Below are 21,487 nucleotides of genomic sequence, written 5' to 3'. Positions count from 1 at the left end.
GTAAGAGAGACTAATAGACATGAGCCACTTGATTTCCTCCAGCACCATAATAGTCGGAGATTTTAACACCCCTTTGGCAGTGTTGGATAGATCCTCCAATAAGAAACGAAGCAAAGAAATTTTAGACATAAACTTAACCATCCAAGAATTGGGTTTAACAGACATCTACAGAACATTTCATCCTAATAAAACTAAACACACATTCTTCTCATCAGCCCATGGAACATCCTCCAAAATTGATCACATTTTAGGTTACAAGTCTAACCTCAGCAACTTTAAAAGAATAGAAATTATTCCTTGCATCTTCTTGGACCATCATGGAATAAAAGTTGAACTCAGTAACAACAGGAATCTGCATACACATACAAAAACATGGAAACTAAATAACCTTATGCTGAATGACAGCTGGGTCATACACAAGATTAAGAAAGAAATTACCAAATTTGTTGAACAGAATGATAATGAAGACATGAATTATCAGAACCTCTGGGATACTGCACAGGCAGCCCTAAGAGGGAAATTTATAGCATTATAAGCCTTCCTTAAGAGAATGGAAAGAGAGGAAGTTAACAACTTAATGGGACATCTCAAACAACTGGAAAAGGAAGAACATTCCAATCCCAAACCTAGCAGAAGAAAAGAAATAACCAAAATTAGAGCAGAATTAAATGAAATTGAAAACAAAATGATTATACAACAAATCAATAAATCTAAATACTGGTTTTTTAAAAAGGTCAATAAAATAGATAAACGTTTGGCTAACCTAGCAAGGAAAAAAAGTAAAATCTCTAATTTCATTAATCAGAAATGGCAAAGATGAAATAACAGACTCCTCAGAAATTCAAAAAATCCTTAATGAATATTACAAGAAACTCTATTCTCAGAAATATAAAAATCTGAAAGAAATTGACCAACACTTGGAAGCTTACCGCCTTCCTAGACTTAGCCAGAATGAAGTGGAAATGTTGAATAGGCCTATTTCAAGTTCTGAAATAGCATCAACTGTACAAAATCTCCCTGAAAAGAAAAGCCCAAGACCAAATGGCTTCACATCAGAATTCTACCAAACCTTTAAAGAGGAACTAGTTACCTATATTACTTAACCTTTTCCAAAATATAGAAAAAGATAGAATACTACCCAACACATTCTATGAAGCAAACATCACCTTGATCCCCAAACCAGGAAAAGACCCAATAAGAAAGGAAAATTATAGACCAATATCACAAATGAATATTGATGCAAAAATATTCAACAAGATCCTAGCAAACAGAATCCAGCATCACATCAAATTATACACCATGACCAAGTGTGTTGTATTCCAGGGTCTCAAGAGTGGTTCAATATATGTAAATCTATAAACGTACTTCATCACATAAACAAATGAAGAAACAAAAACCCTATGATTCTCTAAATTGATGCAGAAAAAGCTTTTGATAATATCAAGCATTCTTTCATGATCAGAACATGTAAGAAAATTGGTATAGAAGGGACATTTCTTAAACTGATAGAGACCATCTACAGCAAACCCATAGCCAATATTGTATTGAATGGAATTAAATTGAAATAATTTCCACTCAGTTCAGGAACCATGCAAGGTTGCCCATTGTCTCCACTGCCTTTTAACATTACAACCGAAGCCTTAGCCTTCGTAATCAGGCAAGAGAAGGTGATCAAGGGTATCCATGTAGGGTCAGAGGAGATTAAACTTTCACTCTTCACAGGTGATATGATTGTATATTTGGAAAACCCCAGGGATTCTACTACAAAACCCTTAGAAGTGATCAGGGAGTACAGCAGCCTCTCAGATTACAAAATCATTACTCAAATCTGTAGCCTTTATATATACCAACAATAGTCAAGCTGAAAAAACAGTCAAGGACTCTATTCCTTTCACAGTAGTGCCAAAGATGATGAAATATGTGAGAGTTTACCGAACAAAGGACGTGAAAGATCTCTATAAAGAGAACTATGAAACTCTGAGAAAAGAAATAGCTGAAGATGTTAACAAATGGAAAAACATACCATGTTCATGGCTGGGAAGAATCAACATTATTAAAATGTCCATACTACCGAAAGCAACATAAATTTTAATGCAGTCCCTATTAAAGCACCATTGTCATACTTTAAAGATCTTGAAAACATAATACTTTGTTTTATATCGAAGCAGAATAAACCTTGAATAACCAAGACATTACTCAGAAATAAAAACAAAGCAGAAGGAATCACGCTACCAGACCTCAAGACTATACTATAAATCAATAGTGAGCAAAATAGCGTGATAGTGGCACAAAAACAGAGAGTTAGATATATGGAACAGACTAGAGAATCAAAAGATGAACCCAGCTACTTACTGTTATTTGATCTTCAATAAGCCAATTAAAAACATTCAGTGGGGAAAAGACTCCCTATTTAACAAATGGTGCTGGGTAAACTGGCTGGCAACCTGCCTGTAGAAGACTGAAACTAGACCCACACCTTTCACCATTAACTAAGATAGACTCTCACTGGATTAAAGATTTAAATGTAAGACATGAAACTATAAAAATACTAGAAGTTAAGTGCAGGGAAATCAGCCTGGGAGAATATTTTATGAGGAGGACCCCTCCAGGCAATTGAAGCAACACCAAAAATATATTACTGGGATCTGATCAAACTAAAGCTTCTGCACAGCCAAGAACACAGTAAAGCAAGCAGATAGCCTTCAGAATGGGAGAAAATATTGGCAGGTTATGTCTCTGATAAAGGCTTAATAACCAGAATCCACAGAGAACTCAAACATATTAGCAAGAAAAGAACAAGTGATCCCATCTCAGTGTGGGGAAGGGGCTGAAAGAGAAACTTCTCTGATGAAGGCAGGTTCATGGTCTCCAGACACTAGAAAAAATGCTCATCATCTTTAATCTTTAGAGAAATGCAAATCAAAACTACTTTTGAGATATCATCTAATGCCAGTAAGATTAGCCTGATCACAAAATCCCAATACCATAGATGTTGGCATGGACGTAGAGAAAAGGGAACACTTCTTCACTGCTGGTGGGAATGCAAACTAATATGTTCCTTTTGGAAAGATGTGTGGAGATCACTTAGGGATCTAAAAATAGACTTGCCATTTGATCCTTCAATTCCTCTACTAGGTATATATCCAGAAAACCAAAAATCACTTTATAACAAAGATACTTGCATCAGAATGTTTATTGCAGCCCAATTCATAATTGCTAAATCATGGAAGAATCCCAAGTGCCCATTGACCCAGGAGTGGATTAATAAATTGTGGTATGTGTACACCATGGAATATTATGCAGCCTTAAAAAAGATGGAGACTGTACCTCTTTTATGTTTACATGGATGGAGCTGGAACATATTCTTAGCAGAGTGTCTCAAGAATGGAAGAAAAAGTATCCAATGTACTTAGTCCTACTATGAAACCCAATTTATAAACACCCACACTTCCATATGAATGCTATAACCCAACTATAGCCCAAGAAGAAGGGAAAAGAGTGAGGGGGGAGGATAGGTGGAGGGAGGGTAGTAGGTGGGACCACACCTACAGTGTATTTTACAAGGGTACAAGTTAAACCTATTTAAGTGTAGAATATAAATATCTTAAGAATATGAAAATTTGATCAAGGCTATATTAACCAGTTTGATGAAAGTATTTTAAATTGTATATGAAACCAGCACATTGTACCCCATAATTGCATTAATGTACACAGCTATGATTTAATAAAAAAAAAAAAAAAAAGATACGAGTTAATGTTGTTTGCCTATGTAAAAATTAAGAACTTAAGTGCCAGGAACATATTGTTATATATGTAATAAATTCTGTCTACATATTATTTGTTTTTTCTTCTCTCGTGGATCATTTGAGCATCACCTTAGGAATCAATAGTGTTTCATTAACAGCTTGTGGATAAGTGGAATGCTAGTTTCAAGAGGAGGTAAGGAATGTTGACTAGTCCTGATGGACTGAAGAGTAAACTGTATGGAAAGGAGACACAACAAGAATGGTCAAGGCAGTACTACTTGAGGACCCTAAAGATTGGAGAAGGAGGTTTAATTTGTAGGTACTTAGTTTTTTGAGCAGGGAAATTTCTTGGCTGGAATTGAACTTCAGAAAGATTAACATGGGCAAGTGTAGACTGGCAGTGGTATGAAATCATTTAGGGGAGTTATTCAGTTCAGGTTGAGTTGCAATGAGTGAATTAGGTAGGTGATTACCTAATGAAAGAATGGGAGCAGATAAACTTAACAAATTCAGCATCATGTTGTTAAATCATGTGACAGCCAGATCTCATTGGAAAATAGAATCTCTTTTGAGACATCAGGCATTTAAGTTTATTTGTTTACACTAGTACTGTTGCTGTCATAATGTAATTAAATCTTTAAAATAGTTTTTTTCTTCCAATAGAAAGAAATGCAGGAACTGAAACTAAATAGCAGTAACTCAGCATCCCCTCATCGTTGGCCTACAGAGAATTATGGATTAGACACAGTGCCTGATGGCTATCAGGGATCACAGACTTTTCAGGGGACTCCACTAACAGGTAAGCTAGGAACTGGATAATCCCAGATATTAGTGAAACTACTTTATCTCCCTCTTTTAAGTAGAGAATTTGTTGTCTCTGTCTCTCTCACCTCTTCATTGTGAGAGGGACCCACTTCCAACTCTTTGGAACTGCTCTAAACGTTTCCTTTGTTCTTAAATAAAATTTCTCCTTGTTACACTGAAAAAAAAAGATAGATAACTTGTGAAATTACCATGTCTGTGTGTGTGTTTGTTTTGAGACAGAGCCTCAAGCTATTGCTTGAGGGGTATCGTTATCGCTTGGGTAGAGTGCTGTGGCATCATAGCTCACAGCAACCTCCAACTCCAAGGCTTAAGCGATTCTCTTGCCTCACCCTCCTGAGTAGCTGAGACTACAGGTGCCTGCCACAGCACCCGGCTCTTTTTTGGTTGTAGTTGTCATTGTTTGGCAGTCCTCGGCTGGATTCGAACCCACCAGCTGTGGTGTATTTGGCTGGTGCCTTAGCTGATTAATCTACAGGCACCACCCTGTGTTTGTTTATATACATGTTAATATCTATTTATACAGGTTGGCCATAAAGTTCATGTGCAATTTAAAATGGTATACTCTTTTAAGTTGCACATGAACTTTATGGCCACCCAGTATGTTACTTAAAATACTGTATTTGGTATTACAGAGATTTTTATAATTGGAAGCAGAAATGCAACAAGCTTTCTCTGATTTACAGATGGTGCCAAAAAAATGTATACATATTTTAAGAAAGGAAAAAGCTGTGTTAAGTTTGTAATACTCAGAAGAGGTGCTCAACATAACTTGTATTCATCTTTTGTTTTCAGTATACATTGATTATATGTGGTATTACAGTTATAACACTTAGTCACATTTTATTTCTGCATGTTACAAGAGTTACAAGATACAGCATACAAGATAACAAGTGTTATTGGTATCTGTTGAACATTACAATTTTAATATAGTGGGTCTGAGATGGGATTATTCCTTAGATTAAAAAATGTTGACCAATGAAGTTATGCACTAAGAGATACCTAATCAAGACTTAAACCTCTGGGGAATTATTTTGATGATATACTGAGAGGACTTATTTTGAGAGGACTTAATGGCTGTATGTAGAAGGAAAAGGAGTTTGGACCTACACCAAATTGGGGTTTTAAGATGTTCTATATCACTTACTAGCTGTGTTAAGTTATCTCTCTGAAATATGGAGATAACAACTTGCCTCACATAATCTTTATAAGCATTTATGTATTTTGGGTGGGTGTGTATTGATTACAGTATACAGCTGTGGTCTCTAACTCCCTAGGCCGTGGACCAGGTACTTATCTGTGGCCTGTTAGGAACTAGGCTGCATAGCATCAGTGCCTGAGCACTACCTGCTATCCGATTCTCTACCTCCCACCCCCTACGTGGAAAAGTTGTCTTCCGTGAAACCAGTGCCCGGTGTCAGAAAGGTTGGGGACCACTGGTATACAGTAAACACCTACGGAACTATAAATATTAATAGTGCTTACTGCTGTGATTTGACTATGTGCAAAAATGCTTTGTGAATGCAATTTTATTAATCCCGGTAACTCAAGAGTGGTAGGTAATACTATTAATCTCAGTTTTATAAATGAAGAAGTGGGTTCGGAAAGGTTATGTAATTTAATCTGTTATTATTCAGCTAGTTAATGATAGAGCCTCTATCATTTAAACTCTACAGTATTTCTCCAGAATGCCTGCCAATATGATACATTGTTTCTTGGCAGCCAGAAATGACAATAAGAGTAGGTTTCTTTTACATAAGACAGACTGCAGAAAGAGTGGTAAGGCATATTTTTTTTTCTGATTGCTTTTAGCCCAGAAGTGATTTAGGATGATAAGGTCTTATTCACATTAGCACATTTGTATTATTGGTTCTTAGGACCATACTTAGGGCAGAATGTCTTCTAAGGTAAACAAAATAACAAAAAAACTTTGTGCAGTCAAGCTTATTAAATGTCATGAGTCATAGATAACCATGTGAGAAGTGTAGAGTTTAGAGAGTTTAAACCTTGCTTTCTTAAAAACCCAGTGCGTTGAGGCCAGGTGTGGGGGCTCACACCTATAATCCTCGGACTCTAGATGGCCAAGTCGGGTGGATTGCCAGAGCCCACCAGTTTGAGACCAGCCTGAGTGAGAGCTGGTTTTTTCTCTAAAAATAGCCAGGTGTTGTAGTGGGTGCCTGTAGTCCCAGCTACTTGAGAGGCTGAGGCAAGAGAATCACTTGAGCCCAAGAGTTTGAGGTTGCTGTGAGCTATGAAGCTACTGTACTCTATTGAGGACAAAGTGAGACTGTTTCAAAAAAAAGAAAATCTGGTGCATTGTATACAGCAGTGATTTTCAACCCATGTGCTATGAGTGGATCTTGGTATGCTGCAAAAAATTTTAAAGATCATTAATTAAATTATTTTCAAAAGAAATTCAGAGCACAGTAAGTATATTAAGTGTGCCACCAAGATTTAACTACAGGTTCAAGTGTGTTATGAGATGAAAAGGGTTAAAAACACTGGTCTAGAGCTTTGTAAGAGGGCAAATAGGCTGGCTAGCCTTTTCTAGGGCTTTTTCAGTGCTGTGTGCAGTTAGTCATTTGTCATCATTTGAGTCACAATTTCTCTTCTATGCACAGGCATAAAAAGTGTTCTGGTATTATATAAGCATATAAACACAACATTTACATTGTCTTACTGAGTGACCCTATGAAATGTGTAGAAGCATCCCATCCTCATTTTGCAATTGAGAAAAATGGAGATTCCAAATAGTTTATTGATAGCAAGGTCATAAAGCTTTGGATACTGAAAGGGAGAGAGAGTCCAGGACTCCTGATTTCTGTTCCTTTGCTTATAGACTTCTTAATGAAAGTAAAAATGTATTAAAATAGATGATTTATAATCTTGTAGGAGATACTCAGAAGTAGGGAACAATGTACAGAACGAAAAACTACTTTATCACATGGCGTCTATTAACATTTTGAAGCATTTCCTTCTGATTGTTTTTCTTTGTATACATAAAGTATTTTTCATGAGGTTGTTAATCATATTGTTTTATTGTAGGTAGATGACTTTTTTTGGGGTTTTGAGCATTTTTAAAGTTAAATTTTCTTTGAGTTTTAATTTTTTTGCGATACTCCATCATGTGGAAGTACTGTGAATTCTGCTTTCTTATTTATGTGGTTTCCAGCATATGCTGTTAGAAATGATAGGACACAGTCCTTCAATTATAGAGTATTTAAAAAATTCACTTTATACTCTTACCACTGGTATCTGATATTGCTGTCTGCACTCTTGCTAGTGTTGACTTTTTAGTTTATAAAATCCTTTAGCAATTTATAGGAACAAATATGGTATAAGTTTTAAAGGTTTTTTGTATGAGGCATGCTCAGTGCTTCAGCATTCTCAGCAGTTCATGCAATTGACTGTAGTTTTGCCAAAATGAATGCTTTTTCTAATTGTATGATTTCCTGGTTAAACACAAAATAGATAGGGCAGATAGTTTGTGTATCAACATAAATAAATGTTGAGTTGCTTTTTTTTTTTTTTAAACCAAGGAGCACATTTTGGTTCCTTTGTGTAAATTTGTCAGATGATTTTTTTTTTTTTTACTTGAACATTTTTAGTAATAGCTTGAGTGTAACCTCATCATTCTGCCGATTTTCAGGGCCCACTTGAAAAACATGGCCCTAATGCTATAAGATACACTTTGGCTCCCTAAGACGTTTTTGTGAGTCGTATATTCCCAGCATTTCTGATAATGAGCATATCTGTGCTTTCAAATCATACAAAATGGACCAACTGCTTTCTTCTTCTTTCCTTTTTTGGTGCTTGTTAGGCACATGTTCTTGTGGATCACAGTGGTACTAATCCCTTACTACTTCTGTCATATTTAACAGTTTTTTCCTTTTCTTTTTTTTTGGAGACAAGAGTCTCACTATGTCGCCCTCAGTAGAGTGCTTTGGCGTCACAGCTCACAGCAACCTCAAACTCTTGGGCTTGAGAGATTCTATTGCCTTACCCTCCCATATAGCTGGAACTACAGGCGCCCACCACAGTGCCCGGCTGTTTTTTTGTTGTCATTGTTGTTTAGCAGGCCTGGCCGGGGTCCAACCCACCAGCCCTGGTACATGTAGCCGGCACCCTAACCACTTAGCTACAGGCACTTAGCCAGTAGTTTTTTCTAATTTGTCATTTGATCTCCATGATTGGTATGTTTTGATATATAGAAACTTAAAAAGCTGTGTAGTTATATCTTTCTTTGATTTCTTTTGCTTTTGTATTTATACTTCTTGCCTAGATAGTTATAACTATAGCACAGACTTTAACAATATTTTCTCCCCCCCCACCTTTTTTTTTTAGTTGCAACTACTGGCTCTCCAGTATATTATAGTCAGTCACCAGCATATAATTCCCAGTACCTTCTCAGACCAGCAGCTAATGTTACTCCCACAAAGGTAACAAAGGAATAATTTATATATTTATAAGTAAGTTCTTTTAGGGTAGAGATATTTTAAATCTCTCTCCAGATACAGAAGTTATACTTCTTAGTCACCTCATTTTTATGTTTAATAAGTGTGTACATTTAGAATATTTTTAAAATGAGAGTGGTGGTGGTTTTGGGTCATTCATTATTCTGTTTTGACAGAAGTAGAACTACAATATTCTTGCTGAACTACTATGTGGTATGTACTTGGGGCCTGAGAATGTTATATGTAATTATTGATTGAGACCCAAAATTACCATAGTAGTTGAATGTGAGGGCTTTGAGGACAGAAGGCTGGGGTGCATTTAGATCCTTCTCTTTTGTTTATTGTGACCTTGGGCAATTTTCTTTAACCTCTCAGTGCTTCTGTTGCCTCCTATGTAAAATGAGGATAATAATACCTTAATTCATAGGGTTTTGAGGATATTAAAATGATATAATATACTGTATGTGTTTATAAAGTGTTCAGAACAGTGACCAATAAATGTTAGTCTTCATTATCATGATCATCATCATTATTATTGTTAACATCATTTGATGTATTGTTTAGGAATAAAGAAGATATTTATTCTGTGGATTTATTGTAGAAATAATTCCTAAGATTTTCAAAATCATTAATCTTAATTTTGTGCTGAGTATATATGCAGATATCTTTACAGTTATGTTGCTTTCTTAATGATACGTAACGATACATTCTTTACCTGATATTTATGTTTAAGGTTTGTGAGAATTGGTTTGTATCTAGTTATCTAGTTTGGTAGATAATCTACAAAATATTTTAACTTTCTTTTCTTTTAGGGTCCAGTCTATGGCATGAATAGGCTTCCACCCCAACAGCATATTTATGCCTGTTCCCAACAGATGCACACACCACCAGTGCAAAGCTCATCTGCTTGCATGTTCTCTCAGGAGATGTATGGTCCTCCTACATTGCGTTTTGATCCTCCTTCAACAGGAATTTTATCTCCCAGGGGCGATGATTATCTTAATTACAATGTTCAACAGACAAGCACAAATCCACCTTTGCCGGAACCAGGATACTTCACAAAACCTCCAGTTGCAGCTCATGCCTCAAGATCTGCAGAATCTAAGGTTATAGAATTTGGGAAAACTAATTTTGTTCAGCCCATGCTGGGTGAAGGAATAAGACCATCTTTGACAACATCAGTACATACAACACAGTCAACTCCTTTTAAATTTAACTCAAATTTCAAATCAAATGATGGTGACTTCACATTTTCCTCACCACAGGTTGTGACACAGCCTGCTCCTGCAACTTACAGTAACAGTGAAAGCCTTTTAGGTCTCCTAACTTCAGATAAACCTTTGCAAGGAGATGGCTATAGTGGACCAAAATCAGTTCCTAGTCAAGCCAATAGGCCTCAAAATACATTCAATTTTGAAAGCAGAAATATGCCTGGAATTTCATTTACAGAAAACATGGGGCCAAATCAGCAAAAGAATTCTGGGTTTCGTCGGAGTGATGATATGTTTACTTTCCATGGTCCAGGCAAATCAATATTTGGAACCCCTGCTCCAGAGCTGGCAAACAAGAATCATGAAATAGATGGAGGAAGTGCTCAAGGGGATGATGATGATGATGGCCCTCACTTTGAGCCTGTGGTACCTCTTCCCGATAAGATTGAAGTAAAAACTGGTGAAGAAGATGAGGAAGAGTTCTTTTGCAATCGTGCAAAATTGTTCCGTTTTGATGGAGAATCAAAAGAATGGAAGGAACGTGGGATTGGCAATGTAAAAATACTAAGGCATAAAACATCTGGTAAAATTCGTCTTCTCATGAGACGAGAACAAGTATTGAAAATCTGTGCAAATCATTACATCAGTCCAGATATGAAACTGACACCAAATGCTGGATCAGACCGTTCTTTTGTATGGCATGCCCTCGATTATGCAGATGAGTTGCCAAAACCAGAACAACTTGCTATTAGATTCAAAACACCTGAGGAAGCAGCACTTTTTAAGCGCAAGTTTGAAGAGGCCCAGAGCATTTTAAAAGCCATAGGAACAAATGTAGCCACAGCACCAAATCAGACAATCAGAATTGTAAAAGAACCTACAAGTCATGATAACAAATCTGATGCTGGAAACATGAATTTTGAATTTCAAGTTGCAAAGAAAGAAGGATTTTGGTGGCATTGTAATAGCTGCTCATTAAAGAATGCTGCAAATGCTAAGAAATGTGTATCATGCCAAAATCTAAATCCAAGCAATAAAGAGCTGGTTGGTCCACCATTAGTTGATGCTGTTTTTGCTCCTAAAACTGGCCCAGAAAATGCTCAAGATAGATTTGCATTGATGACTCCAAAGAAAGAAGGTCACTGGGATTGTAGTGTTTGTTTAGTAAGAAATGAACCTACTGTGTCTAGGTGCATTACATGCCAGAATACAAAATCTGCTAACAAAAGTGGATCTTCATTTGTTCATCAAGCTTCCTTTAAATTTGGCCAGGGAGATCTTCCTAAGTCTGTTAACAGCGATTTTAGATCTGTTTTTTCTACAAAGGAGGGACAATGGGTTTGTAACACATGCTTGGTACAAAATGAGGGAAGCTCTTCAAAATGTGTTGCTTGTCAGAATCCAAGGAAACAAAACCTCCCTACTACTACTGTTTCAGCACCTGCCTCTTTTAAGTTTGGTACTTCAGAGATAAGTAAAACTCAAAAGAGTGGATTTGAGGACATGTTTGCAAAGAAGGAAGGACAGTGGGATTGCAGCTCATGCTTAGTGCGAAATGAAGCAAATGCTACAAAATGTGTTGCTTGTCAGAATCCATTTAAACCAAGTTCATCTACTTCTGCCGTTCCAGCTCCTGCCTCTTTTAAATTTGGTACCTCGGAGACAAGCAAGTCTCCAAAGAGTGGGTTTGAAGGAATGTTCACCAGGAAGGAAGGGCAGTGGGATTGCAGTGTGTGCTTAGGAAGAAATGAAGCCAATGCCACCAAATGTAGTGCCTGTCAGAATCCAGGCAAACAGAGTCAGCCAGCTTCTGTTACTTCAGCACCTGCCTCTTCAGAGACAAGCAAGGCTCCAAAGAGTGGATTTGAAGGAATGTTCATCAAAAAGGAAGGGCAGTGGGATTGTGGTGTTTGCTTTGTACAAAATGAGAGTTCTTCCTTAAAATGTGTAGCTTGTGATGCCGCCAAACCTGTTGCAGAAGTTCCGTCAGCTTTCACATTGGGCTCAAAAACAAAGTTAAACGAGACTTCTGGAAGTCAGGTGGGAACAGGATTTAAAAGTAACTTTTCAGAAAAAGCTTTTAAATTTGGCAACACAGAGCAAGGATTTAAATTTGGGCATGTGGATCAAGTAAATATGCCTTCATTTACATTTCAGGGTTCTTCTAATACAGAATCCAAGTCAACAAAAGACGGATTTAGTTTTTCCATTCCTGTGTCTGCTGATGGATTTAAATTTGGCATTCAGGAACCAGGAAATCAAGAGAAGAAGAATGAAAAGCACCTTGAAAATGAAACTGGTTTCCTGGCTCAGGATGTTAATAGCCAGAAGAATGGTAGTGGTGTGATTTTTGGTCAGACAGGTAGCACTTTTACCTTTGCAGATCTTGCAAAATCAACTTCAGGAGAAGGATTTCAGTTTGGCAAAAAAGACCCTAACTTCAAGGGATTTTCAGGTGCTGGAGAAAAATTATTCTCATCACAGAGTGGTAAAGTAGCTGATAAAGCCAACACTTCTACTGACCTTGAGAAAGATGATGATGCCTATAAAACTGAGGACAATGATGACATCCATTTTGAACCAGTAGTTCAAATGCCTGAAAAAGTGGAACTTGTAACAGGAGAGGAAGATGAAAAGGTTCTGTATTCACAGCGGGTAAAATTATTTAGATTTGATGCTGAGATAAGTCAGTGGAAAGAAAGGGGTTTAGGGAACTTAAAAATTCTCAAAAATGAGGTCAATGGCAAGCTACGAATGCTCATGCGAAGAGAACAAGTGCTGAAAGTGTGTGCTAATCATTGGATAACAACTACAATGAACCTGAAGCCTCTCTCTGGGTCAGATAGAGCATGGATGTGGTTAGCTAGTGATTTCTCTGATGGTGATGCCAAACTAGAGCAGTTGGCAGCAAAATTTAAAACACCAGAGCTGGCAGAAGAATTCAAGCAGAAATTTGAGGAGTGCCAGCGACTTCTTTTAGATATACCACTTCAGACTCCCCATAAACTTGTAGATACTGGCAGAGCTGCCAAGTTAATACAGAGAGCTGAAGAAATGAAGAGTGGACTGAAAGATTTCAAAACATTTTTGACAAATGATCAAACAAAAGTTACTGATGAAGAGAATAAGAATTCAGGTACAGGTGCTGCCAGTGTTTCAGACATGACAATTAAGCCAAATCCTGAAAACACAGGACCCACATTAGAATGGGACAACTATGATTTAAGGGAAGATGCTTTGGATGATAGTAGTAGATCGGTACAGTCTTCTCCATTGGCAAGTAGCCCTGTGAGAAAAAATCTCTTTCGATTTGGTGAGTCGACAACAGGTTTTAATTTCAGTTTTAAATCTGCCTTGAGTCCATCTAAGTCTCCTGCCAAGTTGAATCAGAGTGGGACTTCAGTTGGCACTGATGAAGAATCTGATGTTACTCAAGAAGAAGAGAGGGATGGACAGTACTTTGAACCTGTTGTACCTTTACCTGATCTAGTTGAAGTATCCAGTGGTGAGGAAAATGAACAAGTTGTTTTTAGTCATAGAGCAAAACTCTACAGATATGATAAAGATGTTGGTCAGTGGAAAGAAAGGGGCATTGGTGATATAAAGATTTTACAGAATTACGATAACAAACAAGTTCGTATAGTGATGAGAAGGGACCAGGTATTAAAACTTTGTGCCAATCACAGAATAACTCCAGACATGACTTTGCAAAATATGAAAGGGACAGAAAGAGTGTGGGTATGGACTGCGTGTGATTTTGCAGATGGAGAAAGAAAAGTAGAACATTTAGCTGTCCGTTTTAAACTACAAGATGTTGCAGACTCCTTTAAGAAAATTTTTGATGAAGCAAAAACAGCCCAAGAAAAAGATTCTTTGATAACACCTCATGTTTCTTGTTCAAGCACTCCCAGAGAGTCACCGTGTGGCAAAATTGCTGTAGCAGTTTTAGAAGAAACCACAAGAGAGAGAACAGATTTAATTCAGAGTGATGATGTAGCTGATGCAACTTCAGAAGTTGGAGAAGTTTCTAGCACATCTGAAACAACAACAAAAGCAGTGGTTTCTCCTCCAAAGTTTGTATTTGGTTCAGAGTCTGTTAAAAGCATTTTTAGTAGTGAAAAATCAAAACCATTTGCATTTGGCAACAGTTCAGCAACTGGGTCTTTGTTTGGATTTAGTTTTAATACACCTTTGAAAAATAACAGCAGTGAAACTAATTCAGTACCGAGTGGATCTGAAAGAAAAGTGGAACCAAACGAATGTGAACTGTCAAAGAACCCTGATGGCAAACAATCTTCAGATGGCAAAGTCAAAAATCTATTTTTGACTCCAAAGGAAGAGTCCTCCATTAATTATGCATTTAAAACACCAGAAAAAGGTAAGTGCTTAGTCTTTAGAGTTCACAACATTTGTTTTGTTTTGTTTTATTTTCCTTTTCGTATTTATCTTAATGCTGACTCTTCTTAGGATGCTAATCTTTTAGTCAGAGTTGAATCATAAGCATTGTTTTGTAAATACCCAAAAATATTCAAGCACATTTTTATCTCCCTAAATATACTCACTGTGAGTACAGTGAAACAGCAACAGATTTTAAGTCATTTAAGAGATTTTACTGGAAGATGTTTATATAATGCCAGGGCAGAGCAGAAGAACTCACTATAGCATGAGGACTTAATCATGCACATCGATGCAGATCTTTTTGTATTCATTTTCAGCATTCAATTTATTATAAAAGAACATGGTATTGAGATGTTTACATTTTACGTGTTGCTCATGCCACCATTTATTAAGTAAGCAAAGAATGAAACTACCAGGATAAATGAATATGCAAGACAACTAGACTAGTATAAATTGATATTTCTATTTTAAAATCATATTTATTTTGTCCCAAAATGTTCAAAAAATGAAATACTCTTTATTTTTTAGGATTTAATTTTAGCCTTTTTAAATCTAATCCCATGGCCTTTTGGACCAGCACCCCTTCTTCACAGCCTGAGAGCAAAGGTATAAAGCTAGCATTCTCGAATGAGATGGCAGCAGTTTTTGCAGCCTTAGTAAAGTAACTGGCTGTGTGGAATTAAGTACTTAACACTACAACATGCATGTTGAAGAATGTCAGTTTAAATGGAAGTACCTTTCGATCAGTAACATGCCCTTAATGCTGCTTTGTTTTTTCTTCAAATGTACTTGCGTGTCATGTTTTCTCACTGTCATGTATTGTTATTTTTTACTGTGTTATACTTCATTGCTCTGCTATTTCAGTTCTGCTTAATGAAAACCTGTGTTTCATCTAATCTTTACCTTTAGCCACTAATTGTCTGCCAGTATTGAAATGTAGTGGTGGCAGTAGTGTGTATACATTATGGAATAGAATATCCCTTTAGGGCTATCCTTTTGTATGTGGTTTAGAAAGGTATTATATTTGAAAGGAGATCCCATTTTAACAGCCACCATTCTATAGCTCATAGATGTGTAGCTTATGTATGTAGTGCAAATCATTTGTAGATGTGTTGCTACTAGAGTGGAACAATAGAAAGTAGGATCTGTTGAAGACCATCAAGAGCAAGGTTAGGTAAATGAAAACTCCTAATTTGGGTCTGATAACACATTTGGGGCATGCCCAAACAAGTATAGTGGTGAAATAACAGTCCTTGATTTCTGGTGTTTTTTAAGTATACCAGTTTGGTTACTAGCTAAGGCAGCTCCTAATCTTTTATTTTTAAAGATGCAGTCCTTGAGAAATAACATGAGAAATGTGGACTTTATAAAAAAGTGGATATGTATTTGCACACAGTCTCTGTGGGCTCTAGGTTAAGAATCCCTAGCCTGGCTCGGCGCCTATAGCTCAACCGGCTAAGGCGCCAGCCACGTACACCTAAGGTGGCGGGTTCGAATCCCCAGCCCGGACCCGCCAAACAACAATGACGGCTGCAACCAAAAAATAGCCGGGCGTTGTGGCGGGCGCCTGTGGTCCCAGCTACTTGGGAGGCGGAGGCAGGAGACTCGCTTGAGCCCAGGAGTTGGAGGTTGCTGTGAGCTGTAATGCCATGGCACTCCACCCAGGGGGACAGCTTGAGGCTCTGCCAAAAAAAAAAAAAAAGAATCCCTAGCCTAAGAACAGATTCACCAGTGTACTACTACAGGACAGAGAGTCTTATTCTGTTTCAAATCTGATAATATCGTAGTCCCAGAAGACTTTAGACATGAAGAAACAGGCCCAGAGAGGTTATCTGATTTACCTGCAGCATCTTTACCAGGTAATAGCAGAACTGGAACTAGAATTTGTATCTTATAGTATACATTTATTGTCCCCTGGCTAGGGATGGATCCTAAGTTTTTATTTACAACAAAGGAGAGGGCCAAGTTTAGCATTGTAAAAGGAAGGGCTCTGGTTGTCTGTAATTTTATCTAGCAGAAGTAAAATATAACCAACTAGTGTATGTAATTTGACATTTTCTAATAGCTATATCTAAAAAGAAGAGGTTAAGAAAAGAGAAAAATGAGATGAATTTTAATGATATATTTATATCCCAAATGTCAACTTTTAATCAGTATAAAAAATTAATAAGATAGTTTACATTTTGTAAATACCAAGTCTTCAAAATCTATTCTGTATATTTACACTTAATATATAGCACTCAGTATGGACTAGCTACCTTTCAAGGGTTTAATAGCCACACATTGCTGGGCTGCTATAATGGATAGCAGAGCTCTGTAGGGAATTTTTCCCTAACACAGTTGGTACATGGAATACTTCATGACTGGCTTACTTTATCAAATTTTTTAGCCAGAAATTCTTCTTTATTGACCATAACAGATTGCATGTAGAATTCCTTTCTACCTCATACTTTCTGTCTTTTCTGTTGGCAGGGCTTTGAGCAGGATATTTTTAAGTTACAGAAATTGTCTTAGATTATACAGTATTAGCAATAGGATAGCAGTTTTATTTAATTTTATTTAGTATCATGATTGGAGATATGAAAAACTGAATGTAACTGTAATTACCTGTCACTCATGACAGTTAACTTACAGAAACTCATCAAGGTTGGCTTTTGATTAGTTTTGTGTGTATACTAATCTTCGCTTATCTTTTTAAAGATTTTTTTCAGTTGCTGATGTGTTTTTTTTTGATAAACTATTGTTTAGTATGACATATGGGTATACAACACTTTCTAAATACCTTTTTAAATTAATAGAAATTAGTAAGTTCTTTTCAATGATTAATAAGGAAACACAGGCCTTTTTTTGGTTTTAAATAGATTCTCTGTTCACTAAGGATTTCTAATTCATGTTTGTTACAGAGCTCTGTCTACATCAAAGTATTTAATATGTGTGTTTTTACCAGTATACTTTTTAAACCTATGGATAAGTCTTGTGGTTTTTGTTTTCAGTTACTGATGTCAATACTGTGTTTTCATCAACTTTTTTGACTTGTATTATAGCAAAAGAGAAGGAAATATCTGAAGATCCTTCCTCAGATGATGATGTTCTCATTGTGTATGAACTAACTCCGACTGCTGAGCAGAAAGCCCTTGCAACCAAACTCAAACTTCCTCCAACTTTCTTCTGCTATAAGAATAGACCAGATTATGTTAGTGAAGAAGAGGAGGATGGTAAATGTTTTGTTATTTTGAAAACACTCTTGTTCCTTATAATCTTAGTAATTTAGAGTATAGTTTAGTTATTTTAAGACTGCATCCTAGAACTTATTACTTACAGGTAGATATTTATCTTAAGTATTTGTTTAAATAATCAGTGGTTGTAATGATCAGAAGAACTGCATTTATTAAGCAAGTGATTTGTGGATGGCTCACAGACTTCCACAAATGGAAAACTTTATATACCATACCATAACTTTTTTTTGGACAGAGTTTCACTTTGTCACCCCCAGTAGAGTGCTGTGGCGTCATATCTCACAGCAACCTCAGACTCCTGGACTCAAGTGATTGTCATGCCTCAGCCTTCCTTGTAGCAGGATTATAGGCAGCTGCCACAATGCCTGGCTATATTTAGAGGCTGGGATCTCATTCTTGCTCAGGCTGGTCTTGAACTCATGAGCTCAGGTGATCCACCTGGCTCAGCCTCCCAGAGTGTTGGGATTACAGGTGTAAGCCACCGTGCCTGGCCCGTACCAGAACTTTTAAATTGGGAAGTTTATGTACATGCTTACAAAACTCTTCAATAGTATCACTTGGACAGTGGTATAGAGGATTAGGTTTTAGGACAAGGAAATTGGACAATGAACTAAAATGATTGTAGAGTAGTTCAAATAAGAAGAGAGGCCCAGCTGAAGCTCTAATAGGCAGAGAAGTATTAAGAATATGGAATTGGAAAAAGAAAAAAAAAGAATATGGACTTGGCAAAATTGGCTGCTGTTTGTATGTTGAGAATGAGATTAGAGATAATCTAGGTCTAGGTTTCTGACTAAGAACCCCCTAAAATGTACTAAATGTAAAAGACATTCTTTTATTCTGTTGTACTTTAAGATGAAGATTTTGAAACAGCTGTCAAGAAACTTAATGGAAAACTATATCTGGATGACTCAGAAAAATGTTGGCCATTGGAGAAAAATCTAGCAGGTATGTTAAGTTTAAATGACTGTTTAGAATAGTTTTTAACAAATTTTCTATTTAAAGAATAACCTAGTCTGATCAGTTCTGTAGCCATCAATTTTACTTAGGTAGTGTGCCTGTGGCAATTTAAAATATTTAAAATGGATACTAGGTGAAAAACAATGCTTTCCTGGTAGTCCTTGTTCTTCATCAGCATGTCTTGTCGCCTGGGTCTGTGGATTACATTGAAGACCACTGGTGGTGACCATTGCTGTAGAGTAGTTGGACTTCATTTAATTTTATCTTTTATTTTGCTTGTGTTGTATGGATTTCAGATAATGAGAAGGAATGTGTTATTGTTTGGGAAAAGAAACCAACAGTTGAAGAGAAGGCGAAAGCAGATACATTAAAACTTCCACCTACTTTTTTTTGTGGAGTCTGCAGTGATACTGATGAAGATAATGGAAATGGGGAAGACTTTCAATCAGAGCTTCAAAAAGTTCAGGAAGCTCAAGTAAGAGTCTCATTTTCCTCTCAATTCTGTTCTCTTTGTTGATGGAGTAAACTTTAGAATGTTCTTACCAAATGTGATAATGGGTCATGAATTTAGGAATCTGATGATCAGCTATGTTTAGGGAAGGAGGAATTTTGTTCTATACAGTAGGTATAGGATTTGTATGCTACAAACCAGGAAACTCTGATTGAATAAAAGATCTAAATAAATGAAGAGGCATACTGCTAATAGATTGGAATACTCAAAATAGAATACCAGTTTTCCCAAAATTGATCTATAGATTTAATACAGTACCACTCATGACCCTGCTGGAGTTCTTTGTGGATATAAACAGCTAATTATAAAATTTCTGTCAACAGGTAAGTTGATACATTTGTTACAGTTGATAAACCTATGCTGACACATCATTGTCACCATAAATTGTTGACACTTTTTACCCTGGATGGATGTTAAAGTTTGTTAATTTTTTTTACTTTATTGATGTGATCAGGTGGTTCTTTTTATTAAATCTGTGAATGACATTGTTTTTCAAATGCTCAGAAAACTAACATTGCATTTCTGAGATAAACCTTACTTGGTTGAGGTATGTTTTAATTTTTACGTATGGTTGAGTTCAATGTGCATAAATTTTGTTACAAATGTCTGGATTTATATTCATTAGGGATATTGATCTGTAGTTTTCTACTCTGGTATTATCTTTGGTTTACATGTAAGAGTACTGGTTGAGCTTGGCATGGGGATCCCAGCAACTTGGGAGGCTGACGCAGGATCATTTGAACCCAGAAGTGCAAGGCTGGAGTATGCTATGATCAGCCTGGACAACATAATGACACTATGTCTCATTTAAAAAACAAAGGGGTGGCACCTGTGGCTTAATGAGTAGGACACCAGCCCCATATACTGAGGGTGGCGGGTTCAAACCCGGTCCTGGCCAGACTGCAACAACAACAATAAAAAAATAGTGGGCGTTGTGGCAGGCCCGTGTAGTCCCAGTTACTCGGAAGGCTGAGGTAAGAGAATTGCCTAAGCCCAAGAGCTGGAAGTTGTTGTGAGCTGTGACACCACAGCACTTTACCAAGGGTGACAAAGTGAGACTTTGTCTCTTAAAAAAAAAAGAAAGAAAGAAAAAGAGCAATGTTGGTATCATAAAATGAATTGGGACGTATTTTCTGTATTGCTATTTTCTGGAATAGAGTTATGATGAATTGGTGGTGTTTCTCCTTTAAGTGTTTGATAGTTTTCACTAATGAAACCACCTCTGTAATTTTCACTTTATTGCTTGAAGTTGAGTGCAATGGCATTATCGTAGCTCACTGCAAACTCAAGCATCTGGGCTTCAGTGATACACCTGCCTCATCCTCTCAGGTAGCTAGATTACAGGCATGGATGCCACCATGTTCAGCTAAATTTTCTATATCTTGGAGAGACAGACTTTCGTTATGTTGCTCAGGCTGATCTTGAACTCCTAGCCTCAGGCAGTCATCCTGCCTTGGCCTCTCAAAGTGCTGGGGTCACAGGCATGAGCCACCACACCTGGCAAGATTTTTAAAATATAAGAAATAGAGGATTATAGTAGATAGAAGACAAGGAGAGTTAGTTATCCAGGTAATCCCCTGTTTTTGAGTTTTAATAATATGTATCTATTAAGAAAGTGATATTAAGGCCAGGCACAGTGGCTTATGCTTATAATTCTAGCATTCTGGAGGCCAAGGCAGGTGGGTGACCTGAGCCCAGTAGTTCAAGACCAGCCTGAGCAAGAGCGAAACCCTGTCTCTAAAAAATAGCCAGGCGTTGTGGTGGGCACCTGTAGTCCCAGCTACTTGGGAGGCTAAGGCAAGAGAATCACTTGAACCCAAGAGTTTGAGGTTGCTGTGAGCTATGACGACATGGCACTCGAAAGAAGGTAACAAAATGAGACTCTTATCTCAATAAATAAATAAATAAATAAATAGGAAAGTGGAATCAAATGTATGTGTGTAGAATTGTTACTGATAATCCCTTATTAAGCTTTTAAAAGTCTGTTGCTTCGGCTCGGCGCCTGTGGCTCAAGTGGCTGAGGCGCCGGCCATGTACACCTAAGGTGGCAGGTTCGAATCCCCAGCCCGGGCCTGCCAAACAACAATGACGGCTGCAACCAAAAAATGGCCAGGCGTTGTGGCGGGCACCTGTAGTCCCAGCTACTTGGGAG

General features: G+C 37.2%; 1 protein-coding gene across 3 annotated transcripts in view; it reads left to right on the top strand.

Annotated features, from left to right (window-relative positions):
* The window catches only part of LOC100950429 (E3 SUMO-protein ligase RanBP2), a 99,326-nt gene that overhangs the window by 61,482 nt on the left and 16,357 nt on the right, over positions 1-21,487 (top strand). For 2 of the 3 annotated variants that reach the window (XM_003792896.3, XM_023514934.1), the window contains exons 18-23: positions 4,410-4,545; positions 8,913-9,007; positions 9,835-14,611; positions 17,676-17,846; positions 18,720-18,812; positions 19,121-19,299. In XM_003792896.3, coding sequence (XP_003792944.1) covers positions 4,410-4,545; positions 8,913-9,007; positions 9,835-14,611; positions 17,676-17,846; positions 18,720-18,812; positions 19,121-19,299 — 5,451 coding nt within the window. Of the gene's footprint in view, positions 1-4,409; positions 4,546-8,912; positions 9,008-9,834; positions 14,612-15,159; positions 15,238-17,675; positions 17,847-18,719; positions 18,813-19,120; positions 19,300-21,487 lie in introns of all 3 variants that reach the window. The other variant, XM_023514935.1, reaches the window with a different exon arrangement.

Source organism: Otolemur garnettii, unplaced genomic scaffold (genome assembly GCF_000181295.1).
Source record: "Otolemur garnettii isolate 467f Iridium unplaced genomic scaffold, OtoGar3 scaffold00062, whole genome shotgun sequence".
Lineage (NCBI taxonomy): Eukaryota > Metazoa > Chordata > Mammalia > Primates > Galagidae > Otolemur > Otolemur garnettii.
This window is presented reverse-complemented; position numbering and strand designations above follow the sequence as displayed.